The sequence below is a fragment of the Heteronotia binoei genome, chromosome 13 (genome assembly GCF_032191835.1).
Source record: "Heteronotia binoei isolate CCM8104 ecotype False Entrance Well chromosome 13, APGP_CSIRO_Hbin_v1, whole genome shotgun sequence".
Classification (NCBI taxonomy): Eukaryota; Metazoa; Chordata; class Lepidosauria; order Squamata; family Gekkonidae; genus Heteronotia; species Heteronotia binoei.
In genome coordinates this window covers 26,754,667-26,775,797 of record NC_083235.1, presented here as the reverse complement: position 1 = coordinate 26,775,797, position 21,131 = coordinate 26,754,667, and the positions used below count along the sequence as shown (strand labels likewise).

At 47.5% G+C, this 21,131-nt stretch overlaps 1 protein-coding gene across 4 annotated transcripts in view; it reads left to right on the top strand.

Annotated features, from left to right (window-relative positions):
* Positions 1-21,131, top strand: part of B4GALNT1 (beta-1,4-N-acetyl-galactosaminyltransferase 1) — a 106,012-nt gene extending 84,881 nt beyond the window's left edge. For 3 of the 4 annotated variants that reach the window (XM_060252634.1, XM_060252631.1, XM_060252633.1), the window contains exons 7-11: positions 4,676-4,783; positions 14,445-14,635; positions 16,163-16,303; positions 18,187-18,424; positions 19,386-21,131. In XM_060252634.1, coding sequence (XP_060108617.1) covers positions 4,676-4,783; positions 14,445-14,635; positions 16,163-16,303; positions 18,187-18,424; positions 19,386-19,600 — 893 coding nt within the window. In that variant the 3' untranslated portion in view covers positions 19,601-21,131. The remainder of the gene's footprint in view (positions 1-4,675; positions 4,784-14,444; positions 14,636-16,162; positions 16,304-18,186; positions 18,425-19,385) is intronic. The other variant, XM_060252635.1, reaches the window with a different exon arrangement.

The following is a 21,131-nucleotide window of genomic DNA, read 5'->3' as shown; positions in this document are numbered from 1 at the left end:
TGCTCTGGCACACATATCTTTATGTGGGATCAAGTCTGTATTGTGATTGCATACTGGTTTTAAATAGGTCTTTGACTATGGGCCTGTGGTCATATAAAAATATCTGCACTTCAGGCTGGCATCATAAGAAGCAGGGCTTTTTTGTAGAAAAGGCCCAGCAGGAACTCGTTTGCCTATTAGGCTACACCCCCTGACATCACCATTTTCCCACACAGGGCTTTTTTTTGTAGAAAAAGCCTAGCAGGAACTCGTGTGCATATTAGACCACACATCCTGACACCAAGCCAGTCAGAACTGTGTTCCTGTGCATTCCTGCTCAAAAAAACAAACCCCCAGTTAAGAAGCATATTAGTGTTCGATAGTCACATATTCAGTGGGATTCTTGTTCATTTTCTTAGTGCAGACACTGGATACCCCCAGGATATCATCACAGCAGATGTGGCATATGGGGAAAAGGAACACGTCAGCCAGGCAGTTCACAGGAAATAGGAAATGTCACAGGGCAGAGTGCATTGTGAGTTCTTCCAAGTTGACAGTTTTTGAAAACTCCCGGTGGATGATCTGTGTGGGTGCTTCTTCTGGGCAGATTAGTTGCTGACTTTGCTGGAACTCAGACTGAGCAATCTGTTGGTGGTGAAAGAATTCAGCCCTCGCGGGAAAACCCCCCCCAATAAACCCAGAGGCCATGTGACATCTGCTACCCGTTAGGTTGTACAGAGTGCGCATTCCTTGAAAGGTTACTCGGGAATAAGTCCCCTTGAACTAAGTGTGTGATTTATTTTAGAGTCAATATGTAGAAGAAGAAGATGACTGCAGATTTATACCCCACCTTTCTCTCTGAACCAGAGACTCCGAGTGGCTTACAATCTCCTATATCCTTTCCCCCTGCAACAAACACCCTGTGAGGTGGGTGGGGCTGAGAGGGCTCTCACAGCAGCTGCCCTTTCAAGGACAACCTCTGCCAGAGCTATGGCTAATCCAAGGCCATTCCAGCAGCTGTAAGTGGAGGAGTGAGGAATCAAACCCGGTTCTCCCAGATATGAGTCCACACACTTAACCACAGGATCAGATCATGGCTCAATTAAAGCTGAGATCCTAAGCTCACTTTCTAAGGCAGGGGGTATCCAGCAGGTAGCTACTGGGAGCTCGTCAGGACCAGTCCATGAACTTTTGGTGCTCTAGGCAAATGACTTCACTGCTCCCCTGCATAGTGAGGAAACTGTCACTTGCTCTCCTACCTCCTGAACTTCAGGGAAGCCACTGCCCACCCTCCTCTCCCTGCCCACAGCCCCGCCCCCCCAAATGGTGGGGAAGAGAGAGGCACACTGTAGAGCATCCACTGGGGCCAGGGACACCACCTTGGGCTGTCCCAGATGCCACAGCTAAGCAGGGCACAAACAGGCTGGTTTTGTTGCCCCTTCATCTCTGGGGTCCTAGGGCAATCTGCACTGTGAGTTTAATGGACAGGTCAGCCCTGTAGCTTATGCATTAGAAGACACAGGAAAAGATCATTAAAAGATCTGCTCTAGGTTTGTTTGTTTTGTTTTCAAAAATCTTTTTTTTTTCACAGAAGCTTTCTCAGGGAGCCAGTTTGGTATAGTGGTTAAGTGTGTGGACTCTTATCTGGGAGAAGCGGGTTTGATTCCCCACTCCTTCACTTGCACCTGCTGGAATGGCCTTGGGTCAGCCATAGCACTGGCAGAGGTTGTCCTTGAAAGGGCAGCTGCTGTGAGAGTCCTCTCAGCTTCATCCACCTCACAGGGTGTCCGTTGTGGGGAAGGAAGATAAAGGAGATTGTGAGCTACTCTGAGATTCAGAGTGGAGGGCAGGATATAAATCCAATATCATCTTCTGTGTTGCTTAGCTGGTAGTTTCCTATCTGGTGCTATTTCTAGCCCATGTTTGCTTTCTAGGACAGAACAAACTTGGTAGAATCCCAGGATGGGTGGGGACTAGCTCTGGATGTTTCTTCATGATTTAGAGGATTTAGAACCTAAGGGCACATCCCATTCAAATCACAGGCTTCTTTCTGAGTACACTTGGCAACATTACACTGTCATGCTTAGCTAGGGCTCAGCCATACCCAAACGGCCAACCCCGTGAACTGCTTTCTAGGATATGTTTTAGACGGCCTCCCCAGCTCTGCAGCACTATGTTGAAATCCTCTCAATTGGAAGGGCAATCTGGGCCGATGGAAACGAACAGGAACATTGGCCAGGCCAGAGACTCCCGATTGACGTCTCTTGGGTTTCATGCTTCACGGAAACAGCCAGCTGAGAGAGAGAGAGAGAGGCGGAGGGTCTAGCCAAGGTGCCGGCAAGTCTAGGCGCATTGTTGAGGAGATCAAGAGTTTACTGCCTGATATTTTCATGGCCAAATGAGAAATAAAAATTAGAGTCCTGAAATGATTGAATTTGGGGCTGGGCTACTTTTTTTGTGTACTTTTGCTTTTTTCATGGTGGAAGTCTTTTTCAAAAAGAATGACGTTTTTACTGAAAGAATGTGTGCTTCCTGGGTGGAAAAAGGGATCTCCTTTGGCTGCAAAACCTTGATCTGCTCTTCCCTTTTGGTGAAGAGTTTGCCAAGAATGTGGCAGTGTTGCAGATATGGCTCAGTGGTAGAGCATCTGCTTGGTAAGCAGGTCCCAGGTTCAGTCCTCAGCATCTCCAACTAAGAAGGGTCCAGGCAAATAGGCATGAAAAACCTCAGCTGGAGACCCTGGAGAGCTGCTGCCAGTCTGAGTAGACAATACTGACTTTGATGGATGGAGGATCTGATTCAATATAAGGCAGCTTCATATGTTCATACTGCGTCCCAGTATTGCAGATGGGAACCTGAATCAGGGCTTTTCCTAGTTCACAGTTGGGGCTGTTGGGCTAGACAAGCTCTCATAGGTATGATTCCTGTTCTTCTGGAGATTGTATTCCAGGACACCAAGGATGTGCAAATGGCAAAGAAACAGGGTACATCCTCCTGGAAATGTTCACCAAAGTTGACTGACATCTTACAGAGAGTGTAGCTTGGGTCTGGAATCCCAATCCTGTCATGCATGAGTTGTAGGGTTGCCAATCCCCAGGTGGGGGCAGGGGATCCCCTGGTTTGGAGGTCCTCCCCCCTGCTTCAGGGTCATCAGAAAGCGGGGGGGGGGGAGGAAAAGTGAGTTTCCTGCATTGTGCAAGGGGTCGGACTAGAAGACCCTTGAGGTCCCTTCCAAGTCTATGATTCTATGAAATATCTGCTGGGCACTCGTTATTCCCTATGGAGACCGATTCCCATAGGGAATAATGGAGAATTGATCTGCGAGTATCTGTGGCTCTGGGAGGCCTGTGTTTTGAGATAGAGGCACCAAATTTGCAGCATAGCATCCAACACCTCTCCTTAAAAGATCTTCCAAGTTTCAAAAAGATTGGACCAAGGGTTCCAATTCTACGAGCCCCAAAAGAAGATGCCCCTATCCATTATTTCCAATGGAGGGAAGGCATTCAAAAGGTGTGTGATCCCTTTAAATGTGACAATCAGAACTCCCTTTGGAGTTCAATTATGTTTGTCACAACCTTTCTCCTGGCTCCACCCCCAAAGTCCCCAGATATTTCTTGAAGTAGACTTGGCAACCCTAACGAGTTGTGGGACACACAATCAGAATGCACTGTGGGGTAGTATAACAATGCACCTAGAATCATAGAGTTAGAAGAGTCCTCCAGGGTCATCTACTCCAACGCCCTGCACAGTGCAGGAATTCCACAAATATCTCCCCACGTACACCCAGTGACCCCCTGATTTGTGCTCAGAAGATGGCAGAACCCCCTCCAAGATGCTTGGCCAAAGTGGCCTGGAGAAAAAATGCTGCCTGACTCCAATGTGGCAATCAGCATTTCCCTGTTGTGTAAGAAGAGACCACAAGAATATATGAAAAATGGGGCAAACAATCAGCAAACACTGTGGGAAATTACTAGAAAGCACATGAAACAAGGGACAAACAATCAGGAAACACTGTGTGGAATTACAGCAAAGCACATGAAAAATGGGACAAACAATCAGGAAACACTGTGGGAAATTATAGCAAAGCACATTAAATAAGGTATAAACAATCATGCAGCATTTTTGGGAGGTATATTCTAGTATTCCCCACATGCAGAGCCTGATTCGGATTAGGATCATAGAGAAGGGGATTCGTCCTTCCTGGGGGACTTGTATCTCAGGGAATTAGTGGGTTTCCCATAATCAGGGCTCTTTTTGTAGCAGGAGCTCCTTTGCATATTAGGCCACACCTCCTTGATGTATCCAATCCTCCAAGAGCTTACAGTAGGTCCTGTAAAAAGAGCTCTGTAAGCTCTTCGAGGATTCGCTGAATCAAGGAGGTGTGGCCTAATATGCAAAGGAGCTCCTGCTGCAAAAAGAGCCCTGCCCATAATAGCCCCCTAACAGGACTGTGTCAAGTTAGGGAACTATTACAAGGGTGGGGGAGACTGAAATCTCAAATCCATGGGCATGGTGGTCCTGACCTGAATTGGGCATTGCAAGCATGGGGATTGAGGAGAACCTGGAAGTCAGGTGTGCCTGTTGCATGGGAGAACAGGGTCGCAACCCCAGGCCCAACCCTCAGTCAATGAGATCAATTGCCATTCAAACCAATGCAGCCCTAGACTGGTGTTCTGCCTCTTCCTCTGTTTTCCAGTGCAGTTTTCTACCGATGGGCACCAGGCAACTTTCATCATCCACATCCGCCATGTGCCCACCCCCAGGCTCTACAACCCAGGATCGTCCAGAGGAGGAGAGAGTGGAGGTGAGTGCTGCAGGCAAAGCCCTCTGGGACTCTTAATGTGTGTGTGTGGGGGGGGGGGACCTGGTGAGGAAACAGCACTTTGGAGCCCATCTGCAGAGTTGGAGCTCAGTCTTGGAAGGTGTGAGATCAAGAGTACTTGCTGTGGCTCAGGCTTTCCCATATCCTTAAAGATAACTCTAGGCAGGAAGCTGTGTTAGATCTGAACTAGATGCAATGTTTTAAAATGTGACTACCATGGGACCTTACACCCAGAATAAATGCTGCACATGTATCCCCCTTGTAAGGTAAATACCCCCCCCCACACACACAAACACACATAGAATCATAGAGTTGGAAGGGACCTCCAGGGTCATGGGTCATCTTGTCCAATGCAATGCTGGAAATTCACAAATACCTCCCTCTAAGTTCACAGGATCAGCAGATGGCCATCTAACCTCTGTTTAAAAACTTCCAAAGACGCAGAGCCCACCATCTTCCAAGGAAGCCTGTTCTTCTTAGGATCTGCTCAGGAAGTTCTTAATATTTAGTTGAAAATTCTTCTGATTTAATTTCAGCCTCTGTTGGTTCTGGTCCAACCTTCTGGGCCTGCAGAAAACAACTCCACACCATCCTTTATATGACAGCCCTTCAAGTACTTGAAGATGGTGATCATATCACCTCTCAGTTGTCTCCACTCCAGGCTAAACATACCCAGTTCCTTCAGCTTTTCCTTGTAGGACTTGGTCTCCAGACCCCTCACCATCTTTGTTACCTTCCTCTGGACACATTCCAGCTTGTCTATATCCTTCTTAAATTGTGGTGCCCAGAACTGAACACAGTACTCTAGGTGAGGTCTAACCAGAGCAGAGTAAAGTGATACAATCAGTTAATGTGATCTAGACACGACTGTCGATACAGCCTAAAATTACATTGGCCTTTTTAGCTACCACATGACTCTGCTGACTCATGTTCAGTGTGTGGTCCACTAAGACCCCTAGATCCTTTTCACACATACTACTGCCAAAAGGATCCGGAAAATGTCTTTTCCAGTTACTTTAGTCCAGGAAAATGACTCAGAGGGGAAGGCTGAAGCCCTTCCTGTCCCCTCCCATGATGGTACCAATACAAATTGGGTCCCTGCAGTGCTTTGGAATGGAGTTCTTTTGGGAAATTTGCAGATATCATCCAACTGTGAGTCCCCATAGTATCCACAGATCTGTTCTGCAGCTGCAAAATAAAACAGGGGTCCTTAAAGACTTAACCCCATTCATTCCAGCATATGCTTTCATGAGTCAGAGAGCTCAGTTTGTCAAAAGCACAGGAGTGTACAGCTATAGCAGCGACATATATTTTAAAATGCATCACAAGCTTTTGTGAGTGAGAGCTTACTTTGTCAAATATATCAAGGTTGAAATCAGTGCCTCTGATGAAGTCCATTTTGTATATGCGTACGCTGGAATAAATTTTGTTTGTCTTTATGGTGCCACTGGACTCCTGTTTTAGTTTGCATATGCTAGAACGAATTTTGTTTGTCTTTAAAGTTTGTCTTTAATTTTGTTTGTCTTTTAGTTTCACATTCCTAAAGATGCTCATGTCTTTATGGCTCCACCTGTTCTAGGTCCGAGCTCTTGCTTTAAAAAAAAAAAAAAGGAAAAAAAAGCAGAGCCTAAATTAAGATTCAGATGGAGCTCTTAAAGACAGAACTTTAACCACTGCTGAAAGCACCTGTTTTTCCTGCAATATAAGCAGTTTAAATCCAATGTTGAGAAGTGTGTGTGTGCCTTTTCAAGGCCTGTAGCCCTCTCTAGCGGCTGGTTTGAGCATTACCTGCTAGGTGAATGCAAATTATGAGTTAGTTACTGGTTTGTTCTTTTTATTTATTGACATCTGTATTCCGGTTTTACTCATTGAGATTCCTGTTTTACTCAAGGCAGATTACGCAATGCAAATCAATGCAGTTGGCAGACTCATACCATAAGCAGTTCCATAGGCTAGCGAGCGCACAAATTTGAAACGGAACTCTCATCTGAATAAAGCTCGATAATCACACAACAGCATGGCCAATGGCTGGGGCTGATGGGAGTTGTAGGCAAAAAACATCTGGAGAGCTACCGTTGGCCGCCACCCCCGCCCTAAACAATGCAGAATGCGGCATTACATCAGTAAAACCGAGAGCATTATCCTAGACAAACCTCTTCTGATGTATCCCCTATTTGCTTTATAACAAATACCCTCCCAAACAATGCTGTTTTACATAAGTTAAAGAAAATGTCCCCCCCCACCCCCCGCCCATCATGAATGCAGGGTGGCTGTTGGAGTTGTCAGGGCACCAGGAAACTTAGGTGGCCCAAAAACAAACCTTACAAAAGAAAGAGACATGTCTTTCATTAGGAGGAGGTGCTGGTGGTCATAGCTACTGGCTCTGCAACAAGCAACCAGAGATGGCTTTTGTTGTGTCTTGCATTTCAGTCCTGAAATTACAACACAGCGGATGCTACAGAGGTGACCAGTGGAAGTCCATTGTGACTCACAGGGGAGCTTTTTGGGTGCGGAGGTTGCAATTTGGAGTTAGTGTGGCTCTGGGGATTTTTCAGCGCATAATGGATGCTCTTCTCAAAGGGATCCCCGGAGTGCAACCGTTTTCTGATGACGTTTTGATCGCTGCCCTGGACGCTGAGGAGTTCAGCAGCCATCTGCGTGAGGTACTCCACTGTTTCCAGGTGGCGGGACTTAAAGTAAAGCAGGAGAAGTGTTCCCTCGGGGTGTCGAGGGTAGAGTTCTTGGGGTTTGCAGTAGACACCGCAGGAATCCACCTGACGGCCGACAAGACCAGGGCCATTGTCCACACCCCAGCCCCCACGTGCAAGACGGAGTTACAAAGTTTCTTGGGATTATTAAATTTTTATCATTCATTTTTGCCCCACAAAGCGGCCATCGCAGAACCCCTTCATAGGCTCCTCGATAAAAACGCCCCATGGGTCTGGGAAAAGAAGCAGGCCGCCGCTTTTCAGGCAGTCAAGGACCTCCTAGTTTCCAATGATATGCTCCACCATTTTGACGAATCCTTACCAGTGATTCTGGCTTGCGATGCTTCCCCGTATGGGGTGGGCGCTGTTCTGGGGCACCAACTCCCGGATGGGAGGGAGGTTCCCGTGGCCTATTATTCAAGGACCCTGACCCCCCATGGAGCGCAACTATGCCCAGATAGAGAAGGAGGTCTTGGCAATAGTGGTGGGTGTGCATAAATTCAACGACTACCTGTACGGTAGGCGTTTCACGATCGCCATGGACCATAAGCCATTACTGGGTCTCCTCGCCCCAGACCGCCAGACACCGCAAATTCTGTCACAGTGCGTCTTGCGGTGGAACCAGTTCCTCAACTTGTACACATATGCCTTGGTCCACTGCCCTGGCAAAGCTATGGGACACGCTGACGCCCTCAGCCACCTGCCGCTGCCCTCTATGGACCCGGATCCCGCCCCCGCCCACCATGTGATGCTTATAGAGACTCTACCAGAGAGGCCCCTCCACGCCACTGAGGTAGCGAGGGCCACGGGTAGAGACCACATCCTTGCACGTGTTTTAGACTGGGTGGGAAGGGGGTGACCCATGGGCAAACTGGACGCAGAATTCAGGGCATTCGCATCACGCAGAGAAGAACTGTCCATGCACGAGAGTTGCCTTCTCTGGGGTAGCAGGGTGGTGGTTCCCCCCCCCCCCATACACAAAACACACCCGGGGATAGTGCGCATGAAGGCCCTGGCACATAACTATATATGGTGGCCAGGGATGGACGAGGAGATAGAAGGGTGGGTTCGAAGGTGCCAACCCTGCCAAGAGTCCCGACCTGATCCGCCTAGTGCCCCTGTCCACCGCTGGGAGCCCAACAGGAGGCCATGGTCCCGCTTACACCTAGACTTTGCGGGACTATACCAGGGCCAAATATTCTTAGTTGATTCATACACCAAGTAGCTTCAACCTCCATCGTGGTGGCGGTCAGAGCCTTGTGAAGGGTCTTTTGCACTCATGGGATTCCTGAGACCCTCGTCACGGAGAATGGGACCGCTTTCACCTCCCGGGAATTCCAGGAGTTCTTGAATTGGTACCTCATCCAGCACATTCGGTTCGCCCCTTTATCCAGCCACCAACGGCCAAGCAGAGCGCATGGTGCGCACCTCTAAAGAGGCCCTGGGTCACATTGTACAGGGAGATTGGGATCACCGCCTGGCAGCTTTCCTATTTGATAACAGAATCACCCCCAACCCTGTCACCGGGTTAAGCCCTACCGAGTTACTAATGGGGAGGAAGTTGATCACAAGGCTAGACAGGTTGCATCCTGACGGGGCTACAGACCTCCACAGTTCCCCCGAAACCAGAGAAGCTGCTAGGGGATTCTTTCCAGGGAATCCGGTATACACAAAGAACTTGCAAGCGGGCCGGAGTGGTTAGCTGCCTGGGTGCTGCGGGTCACCGGGTCCCGCTCCTACGAGGTCTCGTCGGAGGGGGGCCAGATCCTAAGGAGGCATATTGACCAGCTGCGCCATCGCACATTGCTGGAAGAACTGACAGCGATCGGGGGAGCGGGAAGTGGGGGAGTACTGGCAGCAACACTCCTGGAAGCTGCCCAGCCTATGCCAGCCGCACCGACTATGTGGGCGGAAGAGCATCAGAGCAGAGGGAGCACCCCCCCCCCCGAGAGGAGATTCCGGAACAGCAACAGGCGATGGACAGCCCTTTTCCGACGTCACCCCACCATGAGGAACCAGCCACCCCGCCAGCCACGGTGGCCACTCCAACTCCCCAAATAACCCAGAGGAGGTCGACCTGGGAACGCAGGGCGCCAGCGTACTTGAAAGACTTCGTGTCTTGAACTGGGGGGGGAGGAGTGTTGTGTCTTGCATTTCAGTCCCGAAATTACAACACAGCGGACGCTACTGAGTTGACCAGTGGAAGCCCACTGGTCCCCAGATGTAGCTCCACAAATACGCTCCGCCAATCAAGATCTGTGGCAGGAAGTTTAACTGGCCAGGATTGGACCTGGCCAGACTGAGGGTTGTTCCGGGGTATGTATATAATCGGGACCCAGCCTGCGTTGCCTTGCTTTGTGATGTACTCACTAATAAAGCATGTTGCCTTCAACACGTCTCGTCACTCAGTACATTACAGCTTTACAGGGCAGAGCGGAGCAGGAAGGAGCATAGAAAGAAATCCTAGAGCGGGGTGGCCAAACTACGACTTGGGAGCCACATGTGGCTCTTTCACGCACAGGGCTGGCTCGCCCTCTAGGCAAACTAGGCAGTTGTCTAGGATGCTGGCAGGGTGGGGGTGCTGAATTTGGCCTTCCCCCCTCCCCCTTAGGCAAATGCCTAGTTTGCCTGCTCCCCAGACTCCTCCTCCCTTCCTTCCCCACCCCAGGTCTATTTCAATGGCCAGAAGGGCGATGGAGCACAGCTCCCAGGCTGTCTAAAGGTGCCCTCCCACCGATCAGCTGATCAGTGGATAAAACCATGCTAGGCACTCACTCAACGTCTAGGCAGGCCAGCAGCAGCACAAACGAACCACATCCCAAAAAGGCGCCACCGCTGCTGACTCCTCACTTCCTTCCCATCCAAGAAGGAAAGCGCAAGGGGGGGGAGGCATGGGGGAGGTGCTGTGGAGGGGGGCGGCAGGCCATCAGTCTGCCCAGGGAACCATGTGCCCTTGGGCTGCTGCTGTACACACATATCGTGTGGCTCCTGGAGTTTGAGGCTTACTCTTGAGTAAGTGTGCATAGCATCAGGACCTCAGTCAGCCTCTGAGTGCTGACCCATAGGTAAGCAACTATTCCCACTATGTGTGAAGCAGGGAAAGAGGGGGAAAGAGGCAGGCTTGCAAGCTCTTCTCCTCAATCATAGAGTTCACCCACACACCTATAGCTGCGGAAGAGGTCGCTGTGCCACCGAGTCCAGTATGAAGAGTTTTAATAAAAACACGTGTGTGGTATTTGTTCATATCTTGCCACTCTCAAACATCTAACGTTTATTCTTTGTGGTTCTTATATTAAACAAGTTTGGCCATCCCTGTCCTAGAGCAACCTGTGCCCCTTGGTTTTCCATTTTCACCAGGGGAATCCCAGAAGCAGAAACACAAGCAGGTATGTCCAGTGGGGCAGCTGCAATTTGTGGCACATGCCGTAGCCTGTCCATGCTAGGGTTACCAGCCTCCAAGTAGGGCCTGGAGTTCTCCCACTTTTACAACTGAGCTCCAGCTGGCAGAGATCAGCTCCCTTGGAGAAAATGGCTGCTTTGAAGAGTGGACTCTATAGCATTGCATCATGCTGAGGCACCTCACCTCCCCAAACCCCACCATCTCCCAATCTATCCCCCAAAGTCTCCAGGTATTTTCCAACCCAGACTGGCAACCCTAGTCCAAGTTGTCCCAGTCCACGCTCTTGTGTCTACGCAAGGAACACACAGTTAGAAGAACGGCAGAAAAAACAACTGTGCAAAATACTAAATATGAAAACTATGTAATGCTCTATTCAAATTATAATGTATATATGGATAATATGTTACAAATTCTTACAATACAAATATTCATACATAAATCCAACTGGTAAAAAACACAAAAACTCTTAAGATGCTGTATTCTTTTCTTCAGTCAATGTAAAAGTTCAGAGATTGACAATGAATTAAGTTTTTATCTGTGAGTTTGAAATGAGTACATGAATCCTGAGTTCTTACTTCTCAGGAAGCCCATCCTGTGAAATCCTACCAAAAGCTAGCGGGAGTGTAGAGCGGCTTACTTGTAGAGCTGTTGCCTGCCATGATTTGCTGAACCAGTCTATTTAAATTAAAATTTGCTACAGGATTCTCTGTTTTGAGTACTGAATATTGACAATTCAGACCAATGGAATCTCTTTTGTGCTTTACTAGTTGGATATATGTATGAATATTTGTATTGTAAGAATTTGTGACATGATATTATCCATATACGTTATAATTTGAATAGAGCATTACATAGTTTTTAGATTTAGTATTTTGCACAGTTGTTTTTTCTTTTTTTTTAGGATAACAAGTTTTATTAAATTTAACAGGGAAAATTAGGGAATTGGGGGAAGGATCAGGAATAGGATACAGAAAATAAAAGAACAGATTACAGTTATTACTACATCAAGAAAAACAAAAGGAAAATATAATTCATTATACCTGCAAGTACTCAAAATTAATACATAGATATTACCTTTAAAGTCTACAAATATGTTATGATCTTTTGATATTACTGTAAAATCCTCCTGTTTTACCAACTATTTAGTGGCAGATTCCAGATTCTTATCTATCATATCTGTGATCATACAAAACCAAATCTATGTATCTTTAATCTACATAAAACAACAGAAGAAAGAAAAAAAAGACGAGAAAGAAAGGTTCAAATTCTGGTCTTCAGTATTAGCTTATTAACCAAGAGGTTTCAATATGTAGCAACAGCAGCTGCATCTCTATCTAATTTACAAAGGAATCTCAAGGCTAAATGAAAATAAAACAAGCTTCTCATTAACCATGAAAGGCTTTTGAGTTAGATGGGTACAATTATGATATTCATGTCTTATTAGCAAATGTTGATAACTTTAGGCATCTACTTGAACAGTTAGCTCTCTTTAATAAACAAAGAGGATGGGTTTTCAAAAAGAAAAGAGAAAAAGTAAGCAAGGGAGGAGAAGAAAAAAAACACAAACCCATGGAATGCTGTTTTTACAGCAGCTCTCATCTCAGAAGGTGCTAGCCATTCCCAGTTGCTCCCACAACTTCACACTAAACAGAAAGGGAACCTTGATCTATAGGGAAGATTCCTCTCCCATCAAATTGTACTCATTTACTTCCCCGCAAAACAAAGAAAAAAGCTCTTAGTGGATTAATTCATTGGCAGACATCTCCATGCATGGGAATGAACAAAGGGCACCTCCTCACCAACCATTCAAGAAAAAGCAAAAATATTCAAGGTATGTACACACTTTCCTTATATATATGTATGTGTGTATGTATTTCTAGCTACAATAGTCCAAATTCTAATTAAGCAGATTAATTTTTAGCCTTACATTAGCGTATATTTAAATTTTAAAAAGTTTTACAAGTTGTTAGAGTCATTAAAACCCCTCTTTTTTAGCAACAGATTGTTAAACTTCATTATGATTTTGAGCTTTGCAGAAAATCACACCAAACCAAAACAAGCTGCCCATTCAATTTGAAAAATAAAAAACCAAATAATTCTGCTTTAGGTCTGAAGAATCCCTCAAAAAAGGGGGGGGGGGGGTTCAAAATTAAGTCCCATAATATTGTGCCTGTTAGAGAATTGTTTTATAATCTCTTCTAATAGTTTGAATAAAAATGAAGATCCCCTAGTTCAAAAATCAGAATATCCATTCCAAGATGTTATGTCAGATCCATAATATTATGCTCATGTCAAGCCACTGTATGGTAAGAGTTTATATTCTCTTCTTCCTAAAAGCCTTCCAAGTCATAATCCTTGTTGCTGGACTTGCTCTGAGACTGTAGATTTTAATTGCGTCAACTGATTTTTCCCTTTCATTGCTGAGCATTTTTACAAAGAGCTTTGGAGCCGAATCGATGTTATTCCCTCCTTTCTTTGTCTCAGTGAGCTGTAGGTTTCGTTTCTTCTGCATAAGTGCATAAACTGCATTCATTTTAACATCAGGCAAGGCAATCTCAGGCAGTTGTCGTTTCACTTTTGCCCGCTTCTCAGGCAGATTTTGTGCTCCTTGATACCTCTGTTATTGTATATTTCCCATTTCTTTACAATTCTCCAGGAATTTTCCCATCTGTTCCTTTACCAATTCTGCTAAAAGATCAAGTCCCTACCTTATGGAGAGTATAGCCATAAAATCTTTTGAATTGTTCATCTCTTCCCTGCTGTTATAATCAGTATGATAGTAGAAATCAGAGCATAAGTTCAGAGTGCCAGGTTGAAAATCCAGAAATCCAGTTTTTCTCATATAAAGTCACATTCCACCTTTGATCAAGCTTTGTATAGTATGTTGGTAGTCCAATTGTCACTTATTTGATTTTAAACCAGATCTATCCACAATCCAATTCCTTTTTCTTGAAATAAAGACAATTGTTATAAGCTTGTTATTTTAATTTTAGAAGCCTCTCTTGTGTGTGTGTGGGGGGGGTCTTTTTAGCCTCCCCCCCTCCTTTTGAACAGTCAAATTTGGTTTTATAATAGGACTTTAGTTGATAGGTTACATTCCAAAGTGAACTTACTTGCAGGGTATATTTCGTTAGTTGAAGTAGAAAGACGATTACAAGAAAGTATTTTGTTACCTGTAGACACAGCTAGTGCCATACAAAATGGCGCTTGTCGCAATGAGGCTTCAGGATAGACAAAGAATCAGGCTTTGCCTGCTGACGAAATCCCTAGGAATGTCGTTTCCCATGCTGTCAGGGCTCCCCCTCCAGGGGTCCCCTTGGGTATCTGGGCTTCTCAGACCCTCTCAATCTGCTCAATTTGGGGAGTTCGCAAGAGCTGCGATTCCCCCCACCTTGTTGAGCTGAAGCTGGAACAGGAAACCCCCATAGCTGTTTTTTTATGCCAGTCCATGCTCTGCCTGAGCTCACTGTGAAGGGCCTAGCCCTGCTGAACCATCCTTCCTTCACACTCATCTCTCATGGTGGTCTCTCCGCAGCAGAATACAACATCAGCACCCTGGTCACCATTGCCACCAAGACCTTCTTGCGCTACGACAAGCTCCGGACCATGATCGACAGCGTCCGCAAGTTTTACCCCACGGTGACCATCATCATCGCTGATGACAGCCAGACCCCTGAGCGTGTGGAGGGGCCGTACATCGAACAGTATTTAATGCCCTTTGGCAAGGTGTGGGAAGAGCTGTGCGAAAGAGTAGGGTTGCCAACTCCGAGCAGGGAAATTCCTAGATTTGGGGGGGGGGGGACCTGGGAAGGGCAAAATGAGGGGAGGGAGTTCATTAGCGATGGGATGCCAGAGAATCTACTCTCAGAAGCTGCCGTTTTCTCCAGAGGAGTTTTAATCTATGTGGCCTGGAGATCATTCATAACTCCAGGAGGACTCTAGCTCTCATCTGGAGACTGGCAACCCTACAGCCTCAGGCTGCATTCCACAGTGCTCTGCAGGATTCCATGGGCCAAATCCTCCAAGAGGTCCAGATAGGGAGATGTTTTTGGGGGCTGGGCTTCTAATGGCGTAAGGTGAGGGGTGCAGCAGAATCTATCAGTGGTTCCATTTATAAATGTACATTCTCCTTGTGTTGGCAGAAGAGCCAGTCTGGTGTAGTGGTTAAGTGGCCAGACTCTTATCTGGGAGAACTTGGGTTTGATTCCCCACTCCTCCACATGCACCTGCTGGAGTGATCGTGGCTCAGTTACAAGTTCTCTCAGAGCTATTCGATCAGGAGCAGTTCTCTCAGAGCTCTCTCACCTACCTCACAGGGTGTTTGTTGTGGGAGGAGGAAGGAGATTGTAAGCCGCTCTGAGACTCCTTTGGATACTGAAGAGTGGGATATAAATCAAATTGCTTCTTCATATTTCTGCATTCCAAAAAATTACATGCTACACATGTGCGCTGCCATAAGCATCTTGGAAGTTCAGCAGAATAAAAACTAGCAAGCGGTAAATGGGCATCCTAGCAGGAGAGTGTCCCATCGTATAACGTGGATGCAGACTTTTTGAGTGTGTGCTCACAGTTGGGATGAATGGAGTCCCCACCCATTTTATTCACGCTTCCGAGCCATTCTAATCCACATGATTTACTTTGAGCACAGAACACCCCCCCCCAAAAAGAAGGACAGTTTAATAGATGTAGATCAATTGAATGGGAAGCAGAAGGCTGAAGGACAAACAGACTGGTTGCAACAATTGCCTGGAGAAGGACCCCACTTTCGGTACAGCATCTGGATTAAAAGTACTATCAGAGCTGGTGATCTAAATTAGCGGTCAATGAGTCAAATCTGAGACCCAGGTGTGACTTCCTCCCCCCCCCCCACACCAATTGTCAGCAAAGAGACCCACAGGAGTCGCTGACTGGGAATGAAGGTGTTGGTGAGGGACATGATATTTATGGGCACATGGTGGAGGGGACCAGAGAGGAGGAACAATGCCTGAGAGACTGAGGGTATTAAATGATTGTTGGCAACGTAAGGTGCATGGCAGAAAAATGAGTCAGGCAAGCAACAGTTCTTGGTACCTGGACTGATGGACCTCTTGATGGAACTTGGGTTTTTTGGCCACAATGTGACAGAGTGATGGGCTGGATGGGACATTGGCCTGATCCAACATGGCTTCTCTTATGTTCTTATGGAAGAGGGTTGACATTGGCTGTTCCTATGACTGGTGTTTACATGATCTTGTCTCTCTCTGTCCTTCCTAGGGCTGGTTTGCTGGCAGGAATCTCGCCATCTCCCAGGTGACCACCAAATACGTTCTGTGGGTGGACGATGATTTCATTTTCACGCCTCGCACCAAAGTGGAGAAGCTGGTGGATGTCCTTGAGAAGACTAGCCTGGACCTAGTGAGACCCTTCACCTGCTTTTTATTTTTTCTGAAGGTTCTCTCTCTCAAAACAGACATCTCTCCATCTGAACTCTTTTGGTGGCTCTTGTCCAAAAATGGCAGTAAAATTCTGCATTGGGATGTGGGTGGAGGGATTCCTTAAGTGGAAAAAACATCTGGAGATAGCCAGCCAGGGCAGCAGAGGGAAATCAGGACAAATATATGCTGAACATCAAACCTGAGGAAGGTGCAGAGAGTCAGGGATAAAATTCCTTAGATCCAAATTATACAGAGCTGTTTTCTGCTAGGGATGTATGCTTGGACATAACCAAGTCAAATATGCATAAAAAAATACCTTATCGGTATGTGTGTTTGTGTGTGAATGAAAAATCCTGGATATATTTAGGAGACCAGCACACACACACACGCACAGAGCTCTCCTAAATATATCTGGGATTTTTTCAGATTCCACATAGTAAATAATGGAGCTAAAAAATACCAGGAATTTGTGGGGGGGGGGGGAATGGATTGGAATGCCAAACCAGGAACACCAATATTTTCCAGCTCCAATACATCCCGATCAGAAAAATACCCCTTGTTCCTGACTACATTTTTCAAGCTGCATATTTCAGTTCAGAAGAGTGAGTGTCATACCACATAAGGAACCGGATTGGAACGATTCTGTATCCCATAATAAGTTTTAGGCCATCCCAGATCCAAGCACCTGAAACTGGAACATACTTTGAGGGAAGGTCCTCACTCTTGTGCTTCTGGGCTTTTTTTGAGCAGGAACGCATAGGAACACAGTTCCGGCTGGCTTGGCAGCAGGGTGTGTGGCCTAATATGCAAATAAGTTCCTGCTGGGCTTTTTCTACAAAAAAGCCCTGTGTGAAACAATGGTGCTGGCAGGGGGTGTGGTCTAATATGCAAATGAGTTCCTGCTGGCCTTTCTCTACAAAAAAAGGCCCTGCTCTTATCTCTTTTTATGTAAAGCATGGCTCCTGCCAAAAATCTCCACTAAACTGAGGAGATTTTTGCCAGCAGAAGCACAACTTCTCCAGTTCCTCTCCTCCCCTCCCTTTGAAATGCTGCTTCAGCACAAAGTGGAGTCAGAGATCTGCCAAGGGAGAGAGACAGGCACTGGCAAAAATACTAATTGGTGGGATCTAACCCTGTACGTCCATGCCATCAGAAACTGTCCTTTACAGTACTTGCATAGTGTGACCGATTCCCCACTAACCTTATGCCGCTCTCACTCTTCTCTGCGGGGCTTCCCTCAGATTTCACATTATCTGCCCCGGAACTGCAACTCGCTTCGCCTTTTTAGCGCGGCAAACAGAAACCGTTTTTTAGAGGATCTTGTTTGCTGTGTGGCAGAGGCGGAGTGAGTAGCAGCCCCTGGGCCAATAGTGTGAAATCCAACTGAAGCCCTATGGAGAAGAGGAGAATGAGAGTGGCATAAGGCTAGTGGGGAATCTCCATGTGTCTGGCCTAAACCTTATTCTGAAACCTATAATTGCTTAAACCTTGCTTCCTCATTCAGGCCTCATCCACACCTCTGAACAGGGTTGTCCCACGTTGGGAAATTCCTGGAGATTGGGGAGCACGGCCTGGGGGACGGCAAAGTTTGGGGAGAGGAGGGACCTCAGTGGGGTACAGTGCTGTTGACTCCACCCTCCAAAGCAGCCATTTCCTCCAGAGGAGCTGATCTCTGTCATCCGGAGATCAGCCACAATTCCGGCAGATCTCCAGGTCCCATCTGGAGATTGGCAACCTTATCTCTGTACCAGATAAGGAGCTACATATCAGCTTCACTGGTGCAAGCAACCCCAGCTCCATCCTCCTCCTATCTCTCCGTTCACCTCCCCCCCACCAAAAAAATGTCATCTCTCTGTTTGGCAGGTGGGCGGAGCTGTCCGAGAGATCACCGGCTACACCAACACCTACCGGCAGCGGATCAGCGTGCAGCCTGGGGACGAAGACGGGGATTGCCTGTGGATTCGGCAGGGCTACCACCATGTCATCGAGGGCTTCCCGAGCTGCGTGGTCACTGACGGGGTGATCAACTTCTTCCTGGCCCGAACGGATAAGGTGCTGCAGGTCGGCTTCGACCCCCGCCTCAGCCGCGTCGCTCACCTCGGTGAGTGGTGCAAGGAGTTTACCTTGTATGTAGAGAGCAGAGATGCTCGTGCCTCAGCTTCAGCATAATTTGGGGGAATTAGGTAGTGTGGAATCCGACTGAAGACCAGTGGAGAAGAGGAGAGCGAGAGCAGAATAAGGCTAGTGGGGAGTCTCCATGTGTCTGGCCTAAACCTTATTCTGGGACTTATAATTGTTTAAACCTTTCTTCCTCGTTCAGGCCTCCTCCACACCTCTGAATAGGGTTGTCCCACTCCAGGTTGGGAAATTCCAGGAGATTGGGGGTCATGGCCTGGGGGAGGGCAGAGTTTGGGGAGAGGAGGGACCTCATAATTTGTTACAAACTGTTTAAAAGAATTGCCCGGAGCTTTGGATCTGAGCAGTTGGGGTCCAGGCTTCATTGCACAACATTGCACAGTGTTGTAAAAAACCCCCAAAAACCCAGATTGCTCCAGTGCCATTTGTTCAGTTTGGCTATGTTGGTGGTCCTTTTTTCTCCTCAATATATATGTATTAAGGTTAAAACGCTTGGGGCTCTTCAGCATGGAGAAACGTCGACTGCAGGGTGACATAATAGAGGTTTACAAGATAATGCATGGGATGGAGAAAGCAGAGAAAGAAGTCCTTTTCTCCCTTTCTCACAATACAAGAACTCGTGGGCATTCGATGAAATTGCTGAGCAGTCAGGTTAAAACGGATAAAAGGAAGTACTTCTTCACCCAAAGGGTGATTAACATGTGGAATTCACTGCCACAGGAGGTGGTGGCGGCCACAAGCATAGCCACCTTCAAGAGGGGGTTAGATAAAAATATGGAGCAGAGGTCCATCAGTGGCTATTAGTTACAGTGTGTATATATATATAATTTTTTTTTGCCACTGTGTGACACAGAGTGTTGGATTGGATGGGCCATTGGCCTGATCCAACATGGCTTTTCTTATGTTCTCTTATGTTCTTATTCCAGAGTTCTTCATCGACGGCTTGGGTGTGCTGCATGTGGGCTCCTGTTCCAACGTGGTGGTGGACCACGCCTCCAAGATCAAGCTCCCATGGCTCAAGACAGACAGCGAGAAGCAGTATGCCAAATTCCGCTACCCCAACTCGAGCGACAACAGCATGATCATGAAGCACAGCTTCTTCTACTTCAAGAACCGGCTCAAGTGCATGACGGGCAATTAGTCCACGGCCGGCAGGATGTCGAGAACTCACCCACGACAGCCGGCCATGTCCTCAGGCATCCGAGCCCGCTGATCTCAGGCGGCCCGTTCTGGCAACCAGCCACAGCCCTTGGGCCAATGGTCTTGCCCGTCAACTAGCTGCCACCCCCTCCACCTCCGAACTCAGGGAGGCCTCAGCATCCTCAGGCCTTGGGATTTGGAAAGCGGGCAGCCAATCCCTTCCCTACCATACCTTTAAAAAAAAATCCTTTTTTTAGCACAAAGGAGCGGCTACGCTGTCTTTGTTCCCGAGCCTGGCACTGGTTAGGTGCTGCCTTCTCTTGCATTTATAGATCTTGTTCTCTGAAATGGAGAACCCTAAATTGGGAATGACACTGGGAAACTGGGAGGTTATTTTTCACCCCCCCACACACACCTCCTTTCCTGATTGGGAATAACCCACTTCTCTAATAAATCTGTGAGCTTCCTTCAGCCTGTCCCCTTCCCCCCCCCCCCCCGCAAAGCACGTGCTCTCTCACTCTCTCTCTCTCTCTCACACACACACACACACACGCACACAACAGCCCTGGATATCCTAACTGCCTGTTTCAACTTCATCTAACAGAGGAGGATACAATCCGTGTCCGTGGATGGGTGTCTGTGGAGAGGCTGGAGGGGGAATCATACTTGAACTCTGGAGGCGTTCCGCAGTGCCACCACTTTCTGTGCCAACAAGTCTTTGCATCTGTGCCCCCTTCCCCTGAACTCCCGCCAAGGGGGTGGTCATCACCCCCTGCAGATGTTTTTATTTTGTTTTATTTTTCTTTGAAGTGCCAAAGACTACAGAGACAACCGGGGGAAGCCTTTGGGGGGGGGGGGGGGAAGCGTGCGTGCCTGTGACAAAGTGAACGTCAAGAGGGGCAGGAGCGGACGCGCGCGCACTCGGGATTCGAGACGTTCCAGGTTTTCCCTCTCCCTGCGACGACCACAGCGACGCGAATGGCAGTCTACATGTTCGCCGACTTGGGCAGAGCGAGCCGGCGCGCACTCCAGGTTCTAGGTATTTCAGGTTCGCCGTTTGCTGCAGCGACAACAAGAACAAACTGTGTGTTCAAAAGATGCAGCCTCAAAAGACACAGGAGGGACGGGGACAGACTATGTTTCTTTTCTAACGAAGCGGGACTTTTTTATATGCTGCAAGCAGACAGACAGTCTGCTAAAGACTGTACTTTTTTTTAATTTAAGCCAAATCCATTTGCCAAGCCCTTCCCTTCTTTTCCTTCTTGTCCCCAACCTTGCAAGCTCCCGCATAGCTGCTCTTCCTACAATGCATGGGGGAGGAGGGTGTCGGTCTAGCGGCAAGACGGTAACAGTGGAAGCTACAGCCAATCAGGCCACCTTTTTATATTTCCCCCACCCCCCACCCTTCCCCTATCCTGATGTGTGTCCGTGAAGAGGCGGCAGGAGCCCTTGCCCACCTGGAGTCCTGAAATGTACTGATCGGCAGTGACAGTTAATAGACCTCACCCACTTCCCCAGGTTATTTCTGCAGA